General features: G+C 40.2%; 1 protein-coding gene across 2 annotated transcripts in view; it reads right to left on the reverse strand.

The window, feature by feature from the left end:
- Fbxo9 (F-box protein 9) overlaps positions 1–25,089 on the reverse strand; it is a 26,130-nt gene continuing 1,041 nt past the window's right edge. For both annotated transcript variants that reach the window (XM_055598743.1, XM_055598747.1), the window contains exons 2-13: positions 21,103–21,186; positions 18,552–18,710; positions 17,044–17,101; positions 14,431–14,530; positions 11,696–11,826; positions 10,949–11,063; positions 5,647–5,765; positions 5,349–5,439; positions 4,640–4,735; positions 4,256–4,349; positions 2,311–2,462; positions 1–576 (exon numbers count right to left, since the gene is read on the reverse strand). In XM_055598743.1, coding sequence (XP_055454718.1) covers positions 468–576; positions 2,311–2,462; positions 4,256–4,349; positions 4,640–4,735; positions 5,349–5,439; positions 5,647–5,765; positions 10,949–11,063; positions 11,696–11,826; positions 14,431–14,530; positions 17,044–17,101; positions 18,552–18,710; positions 21,103–21,186 — 1,308 coding nt within the window. In that variant the 3' untranslated portion in view covers positions 1–467. The remainder of the gene's footprint in view (positions 577–2,310; positions 2,463–4,255; positions 4,350–4,639; positions 4,736–5,348; positions 5,440–5,646; positions 5,766–10,948; positions 11,064–11,695; positions 11,827–14,430; positions 14,531–17,043; positions 17,102–18,551; positions 18,711–21,102; positions 21,187–25,089) is intronic.

Raw genomic sequence — 25,089 nt, forward strand, 5'->3', positions numbered from 1 at the left:
TTTCCTTGAGAGAAACATTTATTTATGACCTTTATTGAACAGTTTCAAACAAATCCAGAGCAGGCTTCACATTTGAGTCTGACGCAGAGACACTAGTCATGCGGGAGTGAATACTATCCAGTGTGCTCCCTGATGTATGAGGATGAGGGCGCTCCGGCACAAGGCCGTGTGCGCACAGATCTGCTCAGAGACCTGCTTGAGACATGATTTAACCCACAGCAAGGTTTACTACAACAAAATGTGCTAAACAACTTCTAATTTCAAAACAAAGGACCCCAAGAATCAACTACCCCTTTAAATAAAAAAAATAATTTATATTCTTCTTAAAGTAATTCCAACAACTGAAAGTTCCAACTCCATGTGTGTATATATGTGTGTATATATACATGTATGTGTCTGTACATATAACTTAGGCATTCTGGCGCTCGATGCTTCTGCTCGTGCAGCAGCGGCAGGCTGGCAAGGCTCTACAGGGGCCTTTCTGAGAACGCAGTGTAGCTCCTCACTCTGGCGAAGAACAAGGGGGTGTACATCTTGTCGATCTCAAAAGCACTGACGGCGGTCTCACCAGTCGATCTGGAAACAGAGTACAAAAGCACCACAGTGAGGAGATCCCTGAACGATGTGTGCTGAGTCAAGTCCGAATACAGGAGGCACACTGCAAAACATTCAAGAGCTTCCTTCAGAAACCATTTTTATTGGCTGCATAACATAACCTCTACTGATAACTTGCTTATTCTTTTGGAAATGTAGGTTGTTTCTTAAACTTGGCAATTAGAATAATGTGCTATTCTTCATGATGACCTTCAGTATACTCCTAAGAGAATTCCCTTGGTAAAGACTACAATCTGCAGTCCTTGTGAAACTGTGTTAAACGAAATCCTACATTACAACAGAAAAATGGGTTAGTATTGGATCAATGGCAAATTTAAGCGTGTGCACATGAAGGGGGCCGCTAATTATGCTACCAACTGTGTTCTATATTCCCGAGGAGAAATCAACCAAAGCAAAAAATTAAGTGGCCTTTGACTATTACAAGATGTGCTCACAAGCAGCTACAATCAACACCTGTTCTAAAGTACTTTCCTTCTCAACAGCGATCCTCACTTCCTGCTGGGGCAAGCACAAACTGTGGCAACCATTAATTGACTTCCTTCTCATGGGTCTTACTCTGAGAAGTCGGAAAACATCTGCATCAGATCACAGACTGAATCAAGAAGGGAAAGACTGCAACGTGAAGGAGACACTGCCAGATGAGCACTGACGTCATTTAAAAGGTAGCCATGTGATGGAGAACCCTGTGTGGTCAAGACCACAGAGGAGACCGATGGAAGCCTGCTTCAAAACCTCCCTCTCAGAACTCTGGATTCTGCCTGCATGGAGAGCCCCAAAATGCCAGTCTCCTTTCAAGCTGCCACCTGCTAACTGGCAGTCATGTGACTGGGTATTTCCCTTCTCTGCTGTCTTCTAAACTTTTTCTTACTTCTGTACTACTCCTTTTTGATACTCTTAATTAATTACCTAATATGGAATAATCCCTTTAACACAGAATTAAGAGTTATACACAGGAATTATCCACCTAATACATTTGGCTTTGATTACATTGAGCACCATTTTAACAACATACTTTTGTAAGTATAATTTTAAAAATCATTCTATAATCCCTGAGAATCAACCAACAGAAACAAAGTGAAAATATTAACGGGTGATCTGCATTTAAAAAAAAAAAACCTTTGAAAGATTTGAAAGGTACCTACAGTATGTCAATGAATGAGCAATGCATGTACAGGCCGCAGAGAGCTCAGCTCTACTGACCAAATGTCCCCTCTTTTCTGAGCGGGTGTGAGCAGTCCTCTTTCTCACTCATGGTTGGTCTTTTGCACTTTCCTTTCTTACTGACGCTGGATAGCAATGTCCAGGGCTCATCTTCCTCACTCATGCTCAATCGTTACATCTTTTTTTCTTTTTGATTCATTGTATTTTCACACTGTGATTTTACTTTGTAAAAAGATACTGAAGACTTCCAAACTTATCAAGCTTCTCAAGATAGATATAAAGTCTTTTTTTAATTTTCTTTCAAAAGTATATATAGTTATTTTGCCTGCATATGTCTATATACCACATATAGGGTGTCCTATAAAGGCCAGAAGAAAGCATCAGATCCCCTGGGACTGGAGTTTTGACAGTTATAAGCTGCCATATGGGTGCTAAAAATAGAACCTGGGTCCTCTGGAACATCAGCAAGTGGCCTTAACTACAGAGCCAACTCTCCAGCCCCTAATCTTGGCATTCTATAGGGCATTCACTTACTTGTAAGTAATGTGACAAGAATGGTGGATCCAGATGAGTTTGTTGAACCTCTGGTGGCCACTGGAACACAGCTGCAGCCCCACGTGAAAATTGTGATCTGCTTCTTGCACGGGAACACGACGGAAATATCTGTATTTATAGTCAAGCGGCTTCTGTAAGAGAAAAGATCCCTGAGCTACGATAACCGTGTATAGGGATGAATGACATCAGAGTCAACGACCAATTACTAGATAGTTGCATATCGCAGGCCCTCTACAGTATGCCAATCTGTGAGTGCTCTGAGAGAGCAGTGAGTAAATGCAGGTTTGCTTCCCACCGTCGTGGTTACTTCATGTGTTGAATACATGGCTGAAGAGGATCTAGGGAAGTTAAACAAGTGAGCTAACATGACCTAGCAGTTTCAGAAATAGAACTTTTTATCTCTTAACCCAGTCATTTCCTTCTAGTAGGACATGGTTCCTTTAAAGTACTTTTTTTAAAGGACTGTACGGATGTCTTGGCAGCTCAGTGCACTGGCTACTCTTGCAGCAGACCTGGGTTTGAGTCTCCGCAGCAGCAGTTCACAACTGTCAGCTGCTCCAGTTCTAGGGGGTTAATGCCTTCTTCCAGCCTCTGTGGACAGCGGGCACACACGGTGCATGGATATGCACTCGAGGTATCCGTACATATACAACAAATACATTTTTAAAAATAAAACAACTTTTTTAAGGAAGAAAGAGATAAATTGGTGAACGTTACCAAAGAAAGCATAGAGTGAGGCATGCTGGCATAGCCTTTAATCCCAGTACTAGGCAAAAACAGGCAGGTATCACAGAGTTTGAGGACTGCTTAGTCTACACAGTGAGTTCCAGGCCAGTCAGGGTTACACAGTAAGACTTTATCTTTTATATATATGGTTATATATAAAGCATGCAGTACAACTCATGCTTTATAATAACAATAAAATAGTCCGTGAATAAACAGATGTGCTAGATTCATTCTAATCATACTTTTGTAAATTGTGAATTCTGTGTCTGGTTTCATCATAAAAGGATACTGACATGCCACATGGGAATTCCTAAGTACTTTGTATTAGAAAAAACAAACAAACTTTAGCCAAGCACAGTAGCACACACCAGCACTTGGAGGCAGAGGCAGGCAGATCTCTGTGAGTTCAAGGCCAGCCTGGTCTACAAGCAAATCCAGGACATCCAAGGATACACAGAGAAACTCTGTCTCAAAACAAACAATCAAACAAACAAAATTAATTTTGACATCAGGAAATTCATGGTCATCATCAAAGGAATTCTCTTCAGTTCCTCACACTGTTGTACCACAGCATTCCAGGCCTCTATTAAAGGAGGCAAGGAAGCTAGGGACAGGGGTCACAGGATGACTCCATGCCACTAGGACAAGAGAAGGATACCACAGGTGTGGACAATAGACAAGCACTTGCTTCAGTTACCTCCCAAGAGATATGACAGGTATACACTATGTCTTTTATCTAGGACTAGACAAAGCAATTTAAAGAAAGTTGCGAAAATATTAGTTCTTCAATCTGTCAAGAATTTAGAGCACCATAGACTATGATACGTATTTGTAATCATATTTGCTGGGCATTTTTTTTCTTTCTTCATAAAAACAGAAGCGAGAAGCCTTTTTCCAATAAAATGCTCTCTCTGCAAGTCTTCTGGCAAAAGAACAGCCCGTGCAAGCCACCCAGGCATCAGCAGGGCCCTGGTTAGCAGAGACAAGGGCAGTGAAGTGTTGGGGATCCTGGCACCACATTCCTATGGGAAGAGCCCTAGAACAGTTTTCTGGAAAGACAAACACACTGTTTCAGATAAAACTCCAGCTCTTCTGGCACAGGTCAACACGCAACGTCAGAGCATCCTGTTTCCTGAGAATGCATGCATGAATGGGCTGTGACACCAACAACAGCACCAGTTCCACCCTGCATACATACCTCTTCTTTTTTCTTAGTTATTACAGCAAATACTTTGGTCTGATTGTCTGCATCTTGTGACAAGCGATAATGACCCAGCAGAATTGCATCCGTTCTAAGAAATAATAAATACACCTTAAATCAACCACTCATACTTATTTGAGCAATCCAGGAAACTGAGTAACAACACCACTTACTCAACTTGCCTGCAAACAGTTACTAGCATGAGAATGAACTTTAATTCCAAAGCCCCAAACCTATTGCACAAATTATATAGGGAGAGGCTTCTAGAGACTGTTTTCCCCAGCCGATGCTTTTTAAGTCATACATCATTAAGCCAGAGAAGCACTGCCTTAGGTTAAACCTGAAAATGTGGACTGGCTGAAGGCTGTGTAAAAACGCTACCTGGTGTTCCTGGTTCTTAAACGGGGAACAATGGACGGAGGCTCCTCAGGGGTTGTCAACATCATCACATGGCCATCAGGAAAGAATCTTATGTATCTACATAGAAGAAACACACCCACACACATATATATAAAACATGCTCCGTTTGCGGTACTTACTTAGTCGTAGCTGTGAAACCCAGACTGAAATACCATCAGCAAAGCATTGATAAGACAGGTAATACAACGGGACAAAGTGTCAGTCTACAAAGGAGAACTAAGGCAGTCTACAATCCCCTTGGGGATCTGGTGACCTTTTCATTTCACTCACTGAATAAACATTAAATTTGTCTCCTTTATTAAAGTTCTGCGTTTTCCTATGGCACTAATTAACGTCCGACAAAACAGAAGCCCGATAATTAATACACAGTGACTAACACTACTCTCCTTACTTCTCATACACATGTGGTAAACACTACGGCTGGAAAAAGCCTTATATGTTATAACCAGGACAGAGAAAGGGTTCAGGAGTGTTACTAGGGCTTGGAAGGGGATTATAAAATTTATTTTAACCTTTTGGTTTTTGAGTGCGGTTGCTGTCATAATACTAGATAAAAACACTCAGGATCATTTTGTGGATAAATCCTTAGCAACAGAGAACAGACCAAATTAACTCAGGGACTGATACTTGAGAGAGAATTTTCCACTCACTCAGTTTACAACAGTTGTACCTGTAATATTCCACTTGGTGCCAGGCTCTATAGAAACCATCGAGAGACTGCTCTCCCTGGCGAATATATGTGGTTTTACTGATGTACACTCCTACAAAAAAAGAAAATCATGTTGAAAGTACATAAAGAAAATGTTATCCATAATCATATAAACACATCCTGCTTTATTTTTAGTGTTGTTTCTTTGAATTATGCTTATATGCAACTTACGTTCATTACAAAAGGTGAAAACTGTGTATTTTTTCAAAATTATCATTATAGATTATGATTTCTCCTGAGTTCTTGTGTTCCAGCTTACCATCAAACCGAACACGAGGCCGTTCTAAAAACATCTCTCTCCAGGATGAGTATGGGACAAGTTTGATGCAGCTTCTGCCCCACACTTTCAAGCAAGCCAGACGCCATATTTCAGGGTCTCTAGGAAAGAAAGCAGGTCATCAATAAATGTAAAAAGCTAAGCCCTAGAAGCAAATGAATATTTTTATTATTATGTATTTCTTTTTAATTCAACAATTATTTGTTGAACACCTGCAAGACACTGTTTTAAGGAATAGGCAGAGACTAGCAGCCAGTTCCCTGATGCTGGCAGAAGCCTTGGGCTTGTGTGGGCCTCACAGCCACTCAGCATTCTCAGATCATCAGGAGGCAACTGCCTCAGGCTTGACTCCCATGTGCATTTTTCCCAAGGGAATTTGGGAGGGTGTCCTTCACCCTGACTCTTGGCATTGCAGCCGCTGATACAGTCCCAGCTTCACCAGTGTCTGTCCACCAGGAAGGTAGAAGGTCCTATGTAGTGGGAGTTTTGGTTCCTTTAAAAACTTATGTAAACGTGTTTTTGTTTTAATCCCAGGTGTGGGATATGGGGGTGCTTTAGGCTGTCCACAGCAGCTGACTATTTGCTTCATTTGGGCCGTGAGAGGGGCATCATTCTGGATTAGAGGACAACCTTGCTATCCACTGAATTCAAGGCTATCCCAAACTACATAGCAAGACCTAGTCTCAAAATAACAAGTGCTAGATATACTTTTATAAAGAGTACTTACCTAGTACAAAAACAGAAGTAAGTATGTTTAATTTGATTATACAATATAAAATATACATATATTATATATATACATTCTATAGTATCATTAATAATTTATTTTACCTTTTTATGCATTAGCAAAGACAATTAATAAATTAAGGTGCATGCTTGTGGTAGTAGGACTTGGGAGGCTGACTCAGGATTGCTTTCCATTTGAGGTCAGCCTAGGCCACATAGATAGTACCAGCCTAGGCAGTACTACCTGGCCTCAAAATCCAAAACAAACCAACAAACAAACTCTTAGAAACAAACAAAAATGCCAACCAGTACTGTTCTCATCAGAACCGCCCTTCAGATACAAGGAAAAGAAACATGTTTTAAGAAAAACAAAGCTAATTCAAGTTTATCACCATCAGACCTGTAAAATACTAGAGGAAGTTTCCTAAGATGAAAGAAAATAGGATTTTCCTAAGAGGAGAGAAAATAAATAATACAAATTTCTCAAGTTTAAATAAAAATGTAAACTATAACATCAAGAATTCAAATACAGGAGCTAAAAGCACTTGCTGCTTTTGCGGAGGACCTGGGTTCAGTTCCAGTACCCCATGGCACCTCACAACTATCTATAACTCCAGTGCCAAAGAATCCAAGGTCTTCTTCTGACCTTTGCAGCCATTAGACACATATATGCACGTACTCTAAACATTAACACACATGAAATAAGTCTTAATTTTTTTTTGAAGTATTCAAATATAGGGAGAGTACAATCAAAGTGTGGAGGTGTGTGTGTGTCTGTCTGTGTGTGTACACGCATGTATAAGTTGTTATCAGCTGAAGGTAACTTTTTAAGATGATATTTGTAGCTTTCATGGTAAATGCAAGTACAAACCTACAATAAATCCACTAAAAATAAAAAGCAGGAAATAAAAACACACTACTAGGCAAAACCACCTCAGAACAAAAGAAGACCAGAGAGTGGGAAAGGGTCTCGAGCACAATGACAACATTAAATCCTCCCATATTCATAATTACCTTGAATACAGGAGGATTAACTTCCCAACTACAAGACAGAATGCCTGGACAGAGGATGGAGTCTGGCAAGTTGCCCTCTGACCCCCACCCATGTTGTGGTACCTGTACACCCACACACATACAAACACACAAACAAATAATGTAATAAAAATTGCTTTAAAAGCTCATGTTGAACTATCACCTCACTCTCGTTAGATTCTGAAATAACGGAAAAATGGCAAATGTTAGCAACTACGGGGAGAAAGGGACTCTATCTATGGGTAAGAACGTATACTAGTACAGCTACTACTGAGAATAGTACAGAGGCTCCACAAGACATCAAAAATGTAATTACCATATGATCTAGTAATCCTACTACTGGGTATACACCTTTTTGAAAAAGGATTTTTAAAGCATTTACTTTTATTTGTGTGTGTGTGTGCGTATGTGTGTGTATGTCAGTGCCCTCAGAAGACAGAGGAGGGCATCAGATCTCAGAACGAGAGTTACAAGCTGTTGTGAGCTGCATCCCACAGTGCAAATATATTTTAAAACATCACACTATAAACAATAAACACACAATATTTTTTTCTGTTGGTTAAAAAAAAAAATCTCTCTGATAGTTTACAGAGAAAATGGTCTATGGGTCCCCAAGTGGAAGCTAGACCTTGTAGGGATATCATTGAATTACTGAGACTAGAAGAAACAGTGGCTAAATCGAAACAGTAGCAGAAGAAGAGAAATGGATAACTGAAAATACATTTCAAAGATAGCACCAACAGAGTTTTTACTGTAAAAACAAGAGAGGCTGAGGAGGTGGCTCAGTGGTTGGTAAAGTGTGTGTCTCATTTAATTAAAAGGTCTGGAGTTGATTCTAGCCTCCACACAAATGCTAGGTGGGCACGGCTAGCACACACACACCCGACACACTCATCTCTGCAGAGACAGAGGAGGTCCACAGCAAGCTTTATGTTCTCAATATATAAGGTGGAAAATGATGGAGCAAGACTCCTTATTCAACTTCAGGCCTGTGAATGCGTGGACACAGTGTGCTGCTCTCTCTCTCTCAACACACACACACACACACACACACACACACACACACACCCCATATAAATGCAGAAAAGTAAATGAAAAGCTGTATTAAATTTAGTCATGGTTTTGATACAGCTCAAAATATTTTTAAATCCTGGATAAAAGACAGGTCTTCAACAGAGGCTGCTAGTCAAACTGGATAGCTACATGTAGAAGAATGAAGCTATACCCTTATTTCTCACCCTGTACAAAACTCAACTCCAAAGAGATCAAGGACTTCAATCAAGGAAGATCTGATACCCTGGATCTGATAGAAGAGAAAGTATGGAATGTACTTCAACTTATAGACATAGGAAAGGACTTTTTGAATATGACCAGCACAGTGCAAGGACTAAGACCAACAATTAAGGTATAGAGAGAAGGCTCAGCAGTTAAAAGCACCAGCTACTCTTCCAGAGGACCCATGTAGAGGAATTTTAATTCAGAACATGGCTGCTATAGGCTAGAAAGCACATCCAAAGACCTTCAAGGTCTATGGGATCTAGCTGCAATACAGACACACCTTTAATCCCAGGAGATAGAAGCAAGCAGATCTCCCAGTTCAGGGCTTGGAATAGAGCAAGATTCAGGTAAAGAAAAGCTTAGGTTTAAGCGTGGTGGAACATGCCTTTAATCCCAGCACTCAGGAGACAGAGGCACGCAGACCTCTGAGTTCTAGTCAGTGCTGTTCAAGAGTTAGGTTGGGTCAGTGAATTGAGAGGCAGTGTAGTGGAGTTGAGTTTGTGGAATTCAGAGGCGGTCTTTAACCCAGAGAGTTTTACAGAGAGAAGCTGGAGAGAACAGGTTAAACACAGGTGAAGACAGAATGAGCCAGAGAATGAGAAGGAGCCCGAAGATTAGAACAGATTGCTAGAGTTAGTATGAGGCTAAGCAGAGCTATTCAGTGAAAAACTGAGAGAAGCCAGAGTGAATCAGTCAGCTTAGAGAGAAGCTTGAGCCAGAACAGTTGAGTTGAACCAGCCAGCTGGAGTTCAGAAAGAACTAGAAAGGGTAAGCTTATTCAGGAGTAAGTCTCAGAGGCTGAAAACATTCTAGGCCTAGATTAGATTGTATGGAGGCTAGAAGCTTCCAGGACTAGGCCTAGGTTAGCAGATGCAGGCAGTAAGCTTCCAAGACAACAGTCACCACAGGCAAATAAAAGTTACGTTAACAGATCCACATTCAATTCCCAGCACCCACACGGCAGCTCACAACTTTCTGTAACTCCAGTTTCAAGGAATCTGACATCATCACACAGAAACAGACATGCAGGCAAAATACCAATGCACATGAAATTAAAAAAAAAAAAAAAAAAATATATATATATATATATATATATATATATATATAATGTTATTTTAAAAAAAGACCAACAATTGGTAAATTTGGCATAATGGAACTAAACAAAGAACACCATCATTCAAGTAAAGATGCAGCCTATAGAACAGAAAAAAAAATTCTTCACCAGTTATTTTTTATAATATTTTTATAAGCTTTATTTGTTATAATCTGACAAAAGAATTAGTATTTAGAATATAGAAACAACTCAAAAGATTAAACATCACGTAAACTAATCAAAAATTTGGGCAAGAGAGTAAACAAAGTTCTCAAAAGAAAGAGCCGCAAGTGTTCTGAACCACTAAGCCATTTCTCCAGCCCCAAATTTTCTTCTTTTAACAATTATTCATTTTATGGTGATATAGTAAGTTTCATTTCTGAAATTTTGCTTTCTTTATCAAACTGTCATTTCCTCCCATGTATAATTAACAGAATAATACTAATATAGTCACCAATTTCAAAGGATTGGCAGCAATCCAGTAAGTGTTTGATGGATATTTGTGCAACAGACTAAAAGAGAATTATCAAAAACCCAGGCTTTGAATAATTCAAATAGTTTATACAAAATAGTAGATTCTAAATGGAATCTACTAATTCTAAATTAGGAAATTTTTTTAAATAATGTATTTGAATTCTAAGAACTACAGTCATAAAAAAATTCTAGATGCTAAGAAGTAAGTATATGTTTTTATATAAGAAACCTATGGAGGATCAGATGCAAATGTTTACACATTGAGCTATGATTACTCTTCACACTGGCCCCCTTTTAAAGTATACAATAGTTACCTAAGGGGTCAAAGCAAAATTCCAGTAAATTAAATTTAAATCATCAACCCCTAATGGGTTTAGAGCCATTATACAGACATTGTATTTCTTCCTCATCAACTGGACTCCAGTGGGAGCTGTGAAGCAGCCAGTGTGACTGAACCTGCTTCACAGAGCTAGACCCTGGGGATCTAGCACATTCTGACCTTTAAATGCTGCGATTTGAGAAAAATCACATTAAGTTTTACAATTTTCTGTTTTAGCTTTCACTCTGAACATCAAGGTTTTTTTTTGGTTGTTCGTTTTTGTTTTGTTTTGTTTTGGATCAAAATTGACAGAAGGCCATCATTACCTTCTTCATCGCCTGAATCGTTTCTAAAGCAAGTACCTGGCACAGATATAGAATCCTCTGCACACAAGTGACAACTGCTCTAACGATCTGAGATCCAAGTCGCTTGATACCACCCATCGGAAGATGTACATCAGGACCTCCATAGGCAAAACTGCAACAGAAGACCATCGTCAGTGACTCCCTTATTCTTAGTGCATTTGTGCATCTGCAAAGCCTAGAAATCACAGCCTCGCAGGCTCAAACACACAGGCTGAGCGTACTAATTACCAGCAGTAAACAATGGCTCCTTTACCAGCACATGGGAATCTTCACTTCTTGGCATAGATTTGATGCCACCCAAGGTACCATTTTCCCCTGTATAATTATTTTATCACCAGGACAGTTTAAAATAAATGTGAAAAATAATGTCGTTCATGTGTTTAACACGAAAGCTATTTTTAGTTGAGAATACTGTGAACAGTCTTCCCATAAACAAGCAGTATTCACAGATGGACACGTGAACCTGTGAAGACTTAGTCTTCTCAGGGCACTGCATACTGTGGCTGACGTGCTCAGTGACACCAGTGTCCCTCCAGTTCCCAGTGGGCTTCCCTGAAAAGAGCACGGCATCCCGAACACCTGAATTAGCAGACCTGCTGTTTCAGATTCTGAAAAGCAGAGATTTATATCTGTAGTTATTTCTATTATAATTAGCCTGCCATTGAATCTGGAACTGGGGCATTAATTATCCACCTTCATGCCAAGCACCAGTGCTTCTGAGTGAACACAACAAAGAAGCCACACCTGAGATGTGAGTCTGACTGGTCTCCAGCTCAGGCTGACACAGCTTGAGCACAGACTCCTGAAGTGTGAGCTGCTGCTGGAAGTCTGACAGGAGATCTGCCACCTTGCTGTCGTCATCGTTGTCTTCAATGCTGGAACAAAGAGGGAGAAAGTAAACTGAACGCCTCAGGGTGTATGAGCATACAGGTTAAAAACTGTGTTTTCATAGCACCTTCAAAACTGCTTTAGAAAGACATTTAAAAAACCAACTTTCTAACTACTTTTAAAAGATGTGCTAATGTATACCCTGCCTTGTTGCAAAGTAGCATACCAAGTTTTTCAATCAAACATTTTGGTAATTATCCAAAGAATTAAGATTTTTAGGTTCAGATGCTGAGATTTAATTAATTTAATTGTAAAGATTTTATGAGTTAGTGAAAAAAATAAGTGATTTGAAAAATTTTCATAAGTTCTTTAGTGAATTTTTTTTCTTCTTGAAGGGGTGCTTGTCTGTATGAGTCTGTGCACTACACAGAGCCCTCGGAGACCAGAAGGCGGCATCAGGTCCCCTGGAACTGGTGTTACAGTTTTGAGCTGCCACATGGGTCCTGGGAATTGAACCCAGGTCCTCCGATAGAACAGCCAGTGCTCTTTACCACTGAGCCATCTCTCCAGCCTCTATTTAGTGATCTAATCACTTCTGACTGTATGAAAAAATTATATATACAGATGCCATATGAGTTTCTAAGTTTTCTAATAGAAACTGCCTTAATTTGCCACCCTACTCTAAAGAGTAAAATATCAAATTTGAGAAAGCTTAAGATCCACCAATCATCTACCAATATTTACAGGTGAGTAGTTACAAAGTTCTTTCTGCTTTCCATTTTTGAGGAAGTTAACCTGAAAGTTGATCAAAGTTACAAAAAGACTTGCATGAGGACAGAGTTAAGAAAACAGGAAGAACATTTCATAATACAGAAAATAGATATGGTTGGGCCTAGATAAATTCAATGGCTCATCTACCAAACCTTCAGCCAGGCAGTGGGGGCACACACCTTTAATCCCAGCACTCAAGACAGAGGCAGGCTGATCTCTGAGTTTGAAGCCAGCCTGATCTACAGTGAGAGTTCCAGGACAGCCAGGGATACAGAGAAACCCTGTGTCAACGAACAAACAAACAAACAAACAAACAAACAAAAAGATAAGTTCCCAAAACAACAAAAACCATACCAAATAAAAGCAAACATGCAAAGACTTGAACAGGAGTGAAAACTGTCACGAGAACCTCAGATCTGGTAACACAAGCCCAGCAGATCTAATACAAACTTGACAGATCTGGCAATATAAATTTGACTGATTCTGTACACAGCTCCCATAACATCTGGGTTTCTATGAACAAATACATTTTTTCTGAAAAGTGCCTAGCACAAACTTGTAAAACTGGCTAATATCCATGTCTAGGTAACTGAGCCCAAATGATTCATCTGAGTATGAACTACTTCATGCTAATGTGGTGAACAGTAGAGCTAAAAAGTTTAAATAGGCAATACTGACTTCACTGGATGGTTATAATATGGCTTATCCAATTCTTAAAAGTTGATTTTTCTGTGCTAAGAAACACTGGTGCTGGGAGAAGGAAGAGAGGCGGCAAGAAGGAGGAGGAAAAATGAACAAAAAGAACAGTCTTATTACAATACACACACAGACACCCCCCCCCCGAAAGGAAGCCTATCATTTTGTATGCTAACCTAAAAATATTAGAAACATAGGCAATAAGCATACATACTGAAAAATCTGAAAAATGCAAGTTAATTATTTCATGACAGCAAAAAATACAGTAGTGAATAACTCCTTAGCCAAAATGTATGTAATGGTTACCCACCGCTTAATGAGACAGCTCAGGCTGTCTCTCAATACATACAAGGACGCCAAACTGATTCTTCTGTGTCCACCTCCCAAGTGCTGGAATCAGAGGTGTGTGCCATCACACGCACTTTACCCTCAAACCCTGGGCTTTGCACATGCTAGGCAAGCCCTCTACTAACCGAGCCCTAGCCCTGGCCCTGCAGCGCCCATTTTAAACCTGCATTTCCTCTGGGGCACAAACACCCTTCTTGTTCATGCCATCAAGATGGGCTTTGGGGAAAAGTTAGGTCAAAACAATTTTATAACTGTCTTGAAAAAGAAAAAAAGCTTTGGCTTTGTAATACCCTCAGTCTTTTTTCAGTTTAAACGATCATGACTCTGGTGGAAATGCTGTCAGGTATGGTGAAACATGATTTCTCCCAATGCTTATGCTTTTAGGCAATGCTGTTATAGAGGTCAGGAAATGCTCATTCTAGATACATCAGGAGAAGGAAATCATTTTCCTAACAAGATGCCTTCTCTGAAATGTCAAAGACTGAAACACACAGAGACTAGCATAATGAAGTTCCATATCCCCCTCTCAACTTCAAGCATTACTGCCATTATTTGTCAACTAGCCTAACCACATTTTAGTACTTTCCACTTCGAAGAGATTTGAAATATATCTTCAATTTACTCTTAATAATCATCAATTTAATTTTACAAACTTTCATCTACTTAAAATGTAAATCTTAAAATTTCTCTAATTAAATAAGTACATATAAATACGGACACACTAAACACTACAGTAACAGAATAGGACCACCTTCTTGGCAGGTTAAGAGGCAAAATGGCAAAAGTGCTTAACTTATAGACTTTACGCATTACTGTCTGTCAAATTTTATACGCACTAGCTGTTTCCAACGCCATCACCATCTGGAGCCCGGGTATAAGTAATCTTGAACTCAATATCAGGTACAAGCTGCATAGCCCTACGGTAGAACTTGATGGCTAAAAGAAGAGAAAGCTAAATTAGCTATGGCCACTCATTTCTGTCACTTTGATTGCCCTTAACTATGGTTGGTAGACTTCTTTATGAACAGCTGAGTATTTCAAACATGCAACAGTAGCATACAGAGCTAACAAGTACAGGGACTTAAGATGTGGGGTTTTGTTTGTTGCTGTTTTGGGCTTTTTGTTTGTTTGTTTTTGGCAGGTTGGTTTTTCGAGACGGTTTCTCTGTGTAACCCTGGCTGTCCTGGAATTTGCTCTGTAGACCAGGCTGGCCTTGAACTCAGATCCACCTACCTCTGCCTCCAGAGTCCTAAGACTACAGGTGTGCACCACTCCTATCTTTTCACGAGTCCCATATTTTTTCTCACCCTCTATGACTCATGAGATGTGATTAGGTTTTTGTGGGGCTTCAAAAAACACAATTGTTATAGCCCAAAATAATTACTTGTGAATGAATTTTTCCTTGTGTCATGGAGTTGAAGAAAATAAAATGCTGGATATGATCAAGAGATGTGTATTCATCCTTCAAATCCAACTTCCTTTGGCCCAGTATGCCCTGATTCAGCCAAATAAACTTTAAATATTATTGCTTTTATTTTTTTTATTTCTACTTTTTAACATTATTTCTTTTCTTGGATTATAAACATAATCACAACATTTCTTCCTTCCAAACCCTCCTATGTATCCCTTCTTGCTCTGTTTCAAATTCCCTTTTTTAATTAATTGCTGTTACATGCATATATGTGCATGTAGATACATATATATATTCCTAAATATAACTTGCTCAGTATGCACACTGATACTTGTGTATGTTCTCAGGTCTGACCACTTGGTATTGGATAACCAAGTGCTGCGGTCTTCCCCGGGAGGACTTTTTCTTCTGCTCTCAGAATTTTTTGTGTTTCCTGTAGTTTTTTGTGTAGGGCTGAGGCCTCCTGGGCTTTCCCACAGTTTATTTTTATTTTATTTATGTGTAGGTGCCCATGGAGGACAGAAGAGGGTGTTGGGTGCCCTGGAGCTGGAGTGACAGGAAGCTGTGAGCAGCACCACTGAGCCATCTTCTAGACCTAAAAATTGTTAGTTTTGTTTGGTTTTCTTTGAGATAGGATCTTGTTTCCTTGTCTTCATTATATAGTACTCACTATGGCCTGGTACTAGGTATGTAGCTGATACTAGCCTCAAACTTGTGGTGATCTTCCTGCCTCAGCCCCCAAGGGCTGGGATTACAAGTATGCAGTACTATGTCCAGCTTAAATCCTGCTTTTCATAACTCTATGGGTAAGTGGTTTATAGCTGTGACACTTAGTCCATCTCTCCCAACTGGAATCTGGGGCTGTAGAAGCTATTAAGCTTTTTTTCTTTGGGATGAAGTTCTTTCAGTTTGTTATATTCTTTTTTGTTTTGTCAAGTTCATTCAGTTTGTTATATTCTTTTTTGTTTTTTTCTCTGTGTAACCCTGGCTGTCCTGCAGCTCACCCTGTTGACCAGGCTGACCTCAAAATCAGAGATCCACCTACCTGCCTCTGCCTCCAGAGTGCTAGGATTAAAGGTGTGCACCACCACCACCCAGCCAATTTGCTATATTCTTTCATGTTTCCACATCCTGAGTCTAGGACCATACCGTAAGTGCAGGTGGGAACCTCACACACTAATATAGACTGACACAAGAGACTTGACCAGAGACACTTAAAATGTGAATTAAAAACACCAGTAGAAGAAAGTTCCAAATAAGTACAGTAACTTCAAATGATGATATTTTCCATGTCGTTTCAAAGGACTTAATCTCAAACATTTTTTTTCATGCCTTTCAAACATTTCAATTACTATAACTGCTACCAAAAAAAAAAAAAAAAAAAAAAAAACTTACTATAGACTTAAGTAGTGCAATCACTGTGTTTATGTGTACATTATCTCCTCCACTCCTTGCTGGAGGCAGAACCTAGGTCATGCACAGGGCAGGCAAGGACTCCACCACTGGGCCACCTCCCCATTTCACTAACGCATTTTGGGTTTACAGAGACAGAAGTTGAAGCATCTGCGTTTGGTAAAACTAAAGTCAGGGTTAGAAAAAAGACCTATGTGTTCTCTGATTTCATCTTTTATCTCTCATGCATCTGAAATATTTTCACACATGAAAAGAACACAATATGATCTTTATTTTATTAATGAATAACTAATACAAAATTAAATAGAAAAGATGTATCTTACTCATCCTACAAACGTGATATTGCCCTGCAACATATTTTATAAACGAGTTATATACAGATTATTCATTTTAATTAATTAATTAATTTGTGAGAAGGGGGTCTTTACTGTGTAACCCTGGCTGGCCTGGATCTCATTATATAGACCGGGCTGGCCTCAAACCTGCAAGGAACTTCCAGCCTCAGGCATGCACTACTTAAAAAATAATTTCAAGTAGAAGGAGAATGTCCTATACCAAATAAATTCCAGTGCAAAAAAATACTGATTGCTAACAAAGAGCTGCAATTCAGAAGCGGAGTGTTTACCTTCATAGAGAGCTCCATTTTGTTCTTCTTCTACTGCTTTCAGAAAGAGTTCTCGAGCCTGTGAAATAAGAAGAAGAAAAAAAAGCCAAACTCTGAAAATCTGTATGGCAAGTGGACAAACCAGGTGTGGTGGCACAAGGCCACAATCCAAGCACCTGAGAGGCAGAGGCGACAGGATCCGGAGTTAAAAGTCATCCTTATATGAGGGTAGCCTGGGTTTCATGAAACCCTATACAAAAATAAGTAAATAAAAAAAAGTAAACTTGTAGTATAAAGATAGCATCCTCAAATGATACCATAGAAGCTGTACATCCAAAGCAAAATAATCGATTTTGGCCTAAGTCCCACAGCTTACATAAAAATAGCTCAAAATGAATTATGAATTCAAAAGCAAAATGCAAAACTGTAAAACTTCAGGGAAACTATATAAATCTTGGGCTCCTAGGTGGCTCTTCTGTGTGTATGACATAAAAGGACTCATACTCTGGGAAGCACCCGCTAGGGTGTGATGACAACGGACCCCATGCATGAGGAAGACAGAAACAAGAAATGGAAGCAGTAGGGCAAGCAGCTAGCATGGGGAGAACTTCCAGCATGAACACTACAAACTTTCCAGAATAAGGCAATGATTGATACAACATGAAACCATGTTTAGCTTAAAATGTAAGGAAAAAAAAAAAAGCCCAATTAAAGCTCCCAAAAAGCCAGGGGCCCAGTCATGAGTCAGGCGGCAAAAAGCATAAGGACGTGGGGGCAGGGAAATCACGGTAAGTTCTCGGCCACACTGGCATCCACAGTGAGCTCCAGGTCATCTACACTATAGAATGAGAACCTGTCTCAAAGAAAAAAAAATCCTTGGAAAAGGCAAGAACATTTACCTCTGCCTTTAGGACGCCTGCTGTACATTCCAGATAGCCATTTTTTTAGCCTAGGTGAGACTTGAGAGGTAACAAATGACAAACATCACATGAAGATGGCAGGCAAAAGGAAACTAAGCCTGTGTTAGTTACTGTGGTAAAATGTCATGACCGAGAAAACTTGTAAAACAAGGAGTTTATTTGGGCTCACGGTTTCAGGTTTGGGAGTTCACAAAGGATGCTGAAAGAGCAAGAGACTGAGGGCTTGTATCTTTAACAGCAAGCATGGAGCACACTTGAAATGGCCTGGCTCTTTAAAGTCTCAAAGCCCACCTCCAGTGACATACTTCCTCCAATAACACCCTTCCTAAGTCTCCCCACACCATGTCACCAGCGAGGGACCAAGCACCCAAATGCTGGAGACTATGGGGAACATTTCTCATTATATCACAACAAAGCCACAGTAATAATATGCCCCCAAACACTTAGGTAAACAGGAATACTTGTCATTCAAAATTTTTTCACATCAGAAAAACATTACTTTACTTTACAAACCACGTGTCTGTCATCAGAGTTGATTCATGCTAGTGAAAATCACTATGTGACCCAAACAAGAGCTAAGTTGATTTGCTAGAGCATTTCAGCACTTAACTTTTCCTCCTTTGCCAGTTCCTGCCTTCCTTTGGTGTCTGCAGCTGCTTTCAGGATGGAGCCTCTTCCTGCTCTGCAGGGCCGGGTTTCTGAATTACTGGAACCTACACCTGGGGTAAGTTCAAACATCCACTGAGCTCTGAACATCTGGAGCTGTGCCTGTCACAAGAGAGTGTTTGAGGACCCATCAGAAGAGGGCAATGCAACTCTGGAGTGACTCACCAATATGTCCGACATCTCTTTCAGTGTGCACTCTTGCAATTCTAAGACAGAAAACAGTCTCCCCACACCCTCTCTTAAACCAATACCTGATAAACATACTTTAAAAAGTCATTTTCTAAGGTAGGCAGATATCCGAGTTCGGGGCCAGCCTGGTCTACAGAGTAAGTTCCAGGACAGCCAGGGCTACACAGAGAAAAAAAAAACCAACCAAACAAAAAAATTATTTTCTGCTTAAAAGTTTAAAGAATAAACATCAACCAAAAGTTGAGACTGTCTACACAGTAAAAAGACTAAAAATACAAGAGAACTACATTTTAATTAGAATTGAAAATATAACCCGACTTAGGGGCTGAATTTATACGTTCCTGAGAAATTGTTAACAATGCACATCAGGTAGATATTACAAAGCTACGAAAAAGGTCTACAGGGCAGCCCAAATGCCTCTCTTTTAATAAACATTCTATAATTCAAAAACGGATATTGTTTTAAACACAGATCAGTTAAATATAAAACATGGAAAAAGTCATGCCCCCTATGTGGTGGACTGCTTTTAGAAAGAAAGTGTCTTTACTCCAACTTCTGAAAACAGCCGAGGCACCCCCACCTGGATAATGCCTCAGCAGTATCACACTGCCTTCTGGCTCCCCACTCAAGGACCTGGCTCTCGGGGCGGGCAGACCATCTGAGAACCCCCACGGGGCCAGCTCAGTCTATTAAGACTGCGGCAGCTAGGCTTCTTCCTCTCTGTCTCTCTTTCCCACTCTCCCTCCCAAGGCCTTGACCCGAGCTGTGTTTTTCAAAAAGCATCCTGAAGAATGATCTCTACTTCTCTGCTTTCCTCCCAAGGAACTCAAGCTGACATAGCTCTCCTGCAGAAGAGCACCAATGCTAGCAGAATCATGTGTATTATTTCTGGACATTTTAAATAACTTACGTTATTATCAACATTCTAAAAACAGTCTGTAGAGTGTTTTGTTGTCCACACTCTTCTAACATGTCTACATTCATGCCTGACCTGTACAATCTTTAGCTGCATTCACACCTACTGCATGACACGTACCAAATAAAAAAGTACTGTAAAGCTTATAAGTTCAATAATTAGCTTAATTACATTAATTTTTTAGTTTAATACATATATGATTTATCTCATCCTCAAAAATGGCTATAGTGTATTTCACTGTATGGTTCCATCATTTCTTAGAAAAATGATTTAGGTTATGTGATACTTTCCCATATAAGTAATGTTATGATAAACATCTCTGAACATGTAAATTTACTCATTTTCCCTGTTATTTCCTTAGATTTAATTTCTTGGAGAACTGCTATATCAAAAGGGAATGCACACTTTTAAGTTTTATCCACATTGCTGTGTACCCTCCAGAAAAATAATGGTCATTTATAACCTAAAATGTAATGTGTGTTTTCACAGTACAGACAAGAATGGACATTATTCAATAAATTATTAATTCATTGAGTTATGGTTAAATTATTAATGAGGCTTATTACCTCTTCAAATATTTAACAGCCATTTATATTTTTCCATTAACTGTCCGTTCACCTGTCTTGTGTTCCTCTAATTTATACACTGAGGACTCTAACCTTCTGCTCACATGGCAAGCAGTTATTCTAGCTATTTCTTTCAACTCCATGGTACTTTTTGTTATAAACAGGCTTTAAACATGGAAGTGACCAAACATCAAACTTGTTCATTAATAGTTGTGACTTTTGAGTCACGTTTACTTATCAGTTTGAATACTTTAAACCTACATTCTGGCGACCAAAGCAACAGTCCCATGGGTAAAAGTGGTTGCTGCCCTATGACCCAAGCTCTATCCCTGAGACCATGAGGTGGAAGAAAAGAAATGACTCCCACAAACTGTCCTCTGACCTCCCCACAGGCACTGTCACACACAGGCACATGTACACATACATGTACATACCAGTAAATAGATGCAATGTAAAAACTTTTACACTACATATTGAACTCCACAGCTGAAGCTATTGATATCTATTTTTATAGAAAAAAATGTGGTTTAAGTATGTTATAAAGTATATCAAAGTCCAAGCGAGGCAGTAGTGCACACCTTTAATCCCAGCACTTAGGAGGCAGAGGTAGGCAGATCCAGGTTCAAGGCCTGCCTGGTCTACAGAGAGAGTTCTAAGACAACCAGGGCTATGTCTCAAAAACAAAAACAAAGTAAACAAATAAACAAACAAAAGAATATGAAAGTCCAGCTAAATTCCATACAAATAAGAGCCAACATATGCTCCCAATTGTGACCAATTCCTACACAGGACAAGAATTCAATACAGAACTGAAGACACATGCCTGCAGGTCTTTCTCAGCAGGACTGTCATTTTCATCTTCACCCACTCTGACATCATCAGAATGACAATCTTCCTCTGCTTCTGCCTGGGGAGAACAAACCGGAATGGCATCAGAAGTTGGCAAACACTTTGTGATCTACTCAGCCAACTGTTAACTAGCACTATACCTTTGAGTCTGTGGAAACCCACTTTGAATATCAAGGCTGCACAGTGCATTAGGGACCTCACTATTTATTACCAAAGAAAGAAATGAGTCTGAAAAGCATATTCTCTGCTCCAAACCATAGTAGTGTCAACCTCACCGTGAATCTTAAAATCTTGTTCCTGAAGGTGTAACACCAGTTCCACTCATTCATCATGAGCCTAGAATTGGCTACCCGTAAATGTTTCTTCGGCCTCTTATTTCCCGTAAATTGTGCCTGGGCCTGGAAGAGGAAACTGAATGAAGTCTGGTGAGGTCTGCTGCCACTCTCTTTCTGAAGACCACCTCACAGATGATGTGTCCTGAAATGCTGTCAGTTAAGTCCTAGCACCAGCCTTCCAAACACAACTATTTCAGTCTAATTAAAGTTAAAAAAAATTTTTTTTTCAGAAGAAATTTACAAAGAAAAAGTTCAGCAAGTTATGGAGGCTGAGATGTTTCGTGTCAGTGTAGTACAATTCCTTATCTCTGGGTATCTACTTTGGTAAGTTTAAATGATACTAATAAAAGAAAATTTGTACTTTAACTTTCGTGATACTGTAGGGTGACTTCTGCACTTCCAGGTGACCCAGGCTGTTCCCTGCACCCACACAGTGGCACACAATCGCCTGTCTCCAGGTCCAAGGAATCCAACGTCCTCTTCTGGCCTCAGTGGTCATAGCATCTGAGCCAGGCATGGTATCACATATTTTTAATTTCTGCACTCAGGAAAGAAAGACAGGCAGAGCTCCATAAGTTTAGGGCCAGCCTGATCTACATAATAAGTTCCAGGCCAGTAAAGGAGAACAGTGAAACCTTGTCTTAGAAAAAAAGATAAAAAGAAGAAAAGAAGAAAGAAAAAAAGGAAGGACAAAAAGAAAGAGTAAAACAGCCTTTTCTTTTTCCCCCTTTTTTAAGTGCTGAGGAGTAGAGCCCAGAGCCTCACACACGGTCAGCGAGTACTCTACCACTAAGCCACTAAGCCACTGAGCCACTGAGCCACTGAGCCACTGAGCCACTGAGCCACTGAGCCACTGAGCCACTGAGCTATATCCCAAACCAACCAACCAACCAACTTCTTCTATTTTATCTCTACTGTAAACCCAATCTTTTACATTGGAGTGGCTTAAAGAGAACTGTAGCATGTAGCTTTGGGCTTAATAAATGTTTCAGTTTACTATTTCAATTGTCTACTCTTACTCTCAGTGAATTAAATAACTAAAATGAATCCTACTCCTCTGGAGAATGAAGTATTGCCTAATTGGGTCTGTTAGCTAATAACTTATCAGCAAGATGAGCTTGCTCAACACTTAACGTGACCAGTCCTACACAGAAATGTGGCAACGAAGGAAGTGACCCTGAAGGTTAGCGAGAAATAACAAACAAATCTTATTGCCTCTGGTCTCTACACACAAACATTCAGAAGGGTACACATACAGTTTCATTCGTACATGTGCTTGCAAACACAGGAAAACACAAAGACATACCACCCCCAAAAGAAAAGCCAAAAAAGCAATACCATCTAGTTCCAAAGACAGCAACTTTCATAACAGCAAAATGTGACTGCAAGTTATTTCCAGGAGAGAAAAAGTTTTATTGCCACAGATCTCTGAAGACCGCAACCAGACACACTTGCACCACATACAGGCTAGCATAAATAAGCTCTGCTTCCTTATCTCTAGCAACCAGACTCGAAGCGGGGGCCCTGGAAGACTTGACTAGTTGGTGCAGAGTGAAATGCCTGGTGCTCGGTAAACATTACCTCAGTGAAGACATAAATGAAAGGGGCATTTGTTCTAAGTCAGGATCTTGGGTTTGGATAAAGGCCTTGTACAGCTATCTCCCCAAAAGATCCATGTGTAAAGGTCCTCAGGTTGGCATTCCTGGATATCGAAAGAACCTGTTGGATCTGGCCTAATGGAAGTGCTTGGGTCACGGGGGGTGGGGGTGGGGGGGAGCATGTCCTTAAAACAGACTGAGGGACCCCTTTCTCCCGTCTTGGCTCATAGGGTGAACAGCTTCATCATGAGGTAAACAGCTGCTGCCACCATGTGCTTCTTCATCAGACGCTCAAAGCAATGGGATCACCTGGATCTCACCGCTGAGCTTCCAGAACCATGAGCCAGAAAGAACTCTTTATGAATGATCTCATGCATTTTGCTGCAATAAGAAACCGATCTACTAGGAAACACATGAGGGACTCTGAATCCTCTGTCTTTTTAAGAGCCTGATTTATCACTACACATCCTAAGCATGGCTAGTAAGAGAGGACCTGAGTCCCATAGAGGATCTTTTTAGCAAGACAGCCTTCCAGCTATTGTCTGGCAGTGAGACAAAGCCAGCCTGATCTCAAGCGCTTCTCCTGCTCTTTCAAGTTGGTGCTGTTCTATGTGCTGCTTACTCTCGACCTGGGTTGCATCTTCCTCACTTGGCTGCTCCTACTTATCTTCAAGATTGAGGGACTGCTTCATCTTAGCAGCATTTTTCAATCATCTTTTGTGTTACCTTAAATTTGTATTGAAATTATTTGTTTCCTTCAGTAGAATGTGTGTGCACTGAAGGTAGAGAACACATCTTGGTCATCTTTGGTACCTTTAGGATCAAACACACTGCATGTTTTTTTTTGGTAAAAAGTCATCCTTTGGTCCTTCCTTTGGTAAAAAGTTAAGTTTTTGTTGGTTGAAACAAGGTCTCATTCTGTATAGCCTACACTGGACTGAAACTATGTAGCCCAGGAGGAAGGGAATTTTAAGTGTGAGATACACTTTGATCTCTTTCTTTTCTTTGGAGAGATATCTTGTGGAGCTGAAGAGATGGCTCAGGAGTTGAGAATGTGCTAATTCTTTCCAGGGGCCCTGAGTTTGGTTCCCAGCACTGGTGCCCAGCAGCTTCAGGGGATCAGAATTCTCTGCTGGCCTCTGTGGGCACCTGTGCATATATGGCATATAGTCTTGGGGTTATTACTGCTGTGATGAAACACCATAACTAAAAGCAACTCGGGGAGAATTTGGCTTACACTTCCACATCACTGCTTATCAACAAAGGGAGTCAGGACAGGAATTCAAACAGGGTAGGTACCTAGAGCCAGGAACTGATGCAAAGGCCATAGAGGAATGCTGCATACTGGCTCGTTCAACCTGCTTTCTTACAGAACCCAGGACCACCAGCCCACCTACAATGGGCTGGGCCCTCCCCCACCAATCAAAAAAGGCTGAATGCAGAATGTCTATCTGAAGGATAAGAAAATGGGAAACCTGTAATAAAACAACACCTCTTTTCCCCTGAGTTTCTGTATTGTAACAGAATCCATTGTTAACTTTGATTCTGACAGTATGATATGGGAATTTTACTACGTTTGGTCGATTTCAATGCCACTTGAAATAAATAGGCTCTCAGGAAATCTTCCATAGTTGGAAATCACTCAAGCATCACTGTTTACTTAAGTAGTTTCTTCACAGAGAGCCTTAATTAAATATTGAGAAGGACTAAGGCTTCGTCCTGGTCAGGGGACTACTTTTGAAAGTTTAGAATAATAACGCCCAGTGCGGTTTCTTTGCGCCAGACTAGTTGCATAAAATAAGCCGTTTCAGACAGTTCACTTAAAAAAAAAAATGACAGCCACCTGAGTGTTCTCCCAGTCAGTCTTAATTCATTCAGCCCTAGTCGGGAGATTAGTTTCTTAGTCACTGCAGAGACTACATATTCCACGCACCAATCCCGTGAGACCTGAGCTGTCAGACAAGCAGCTTAGCGCAGCAATGCCCAGCAGAGGAGCGGCTTAGGTCCTCGCTGCCACGAAACTAGACC

The sequence above is a fragment of the Psammomys obesus genome, unplaced genomic scaffold (assembly GCF_907164565.1).
Source record: "Psammomys obesus unplaced genomic scaffold, mPsaObe1.curated_primary_1811, whole genome shotgun sequence".
Lineage (NCBI taxonomy): Eukaryota > Metazoa > Chordata > Mammalia > Rodentia > Muridae > Psammomys > Psammomys obesus.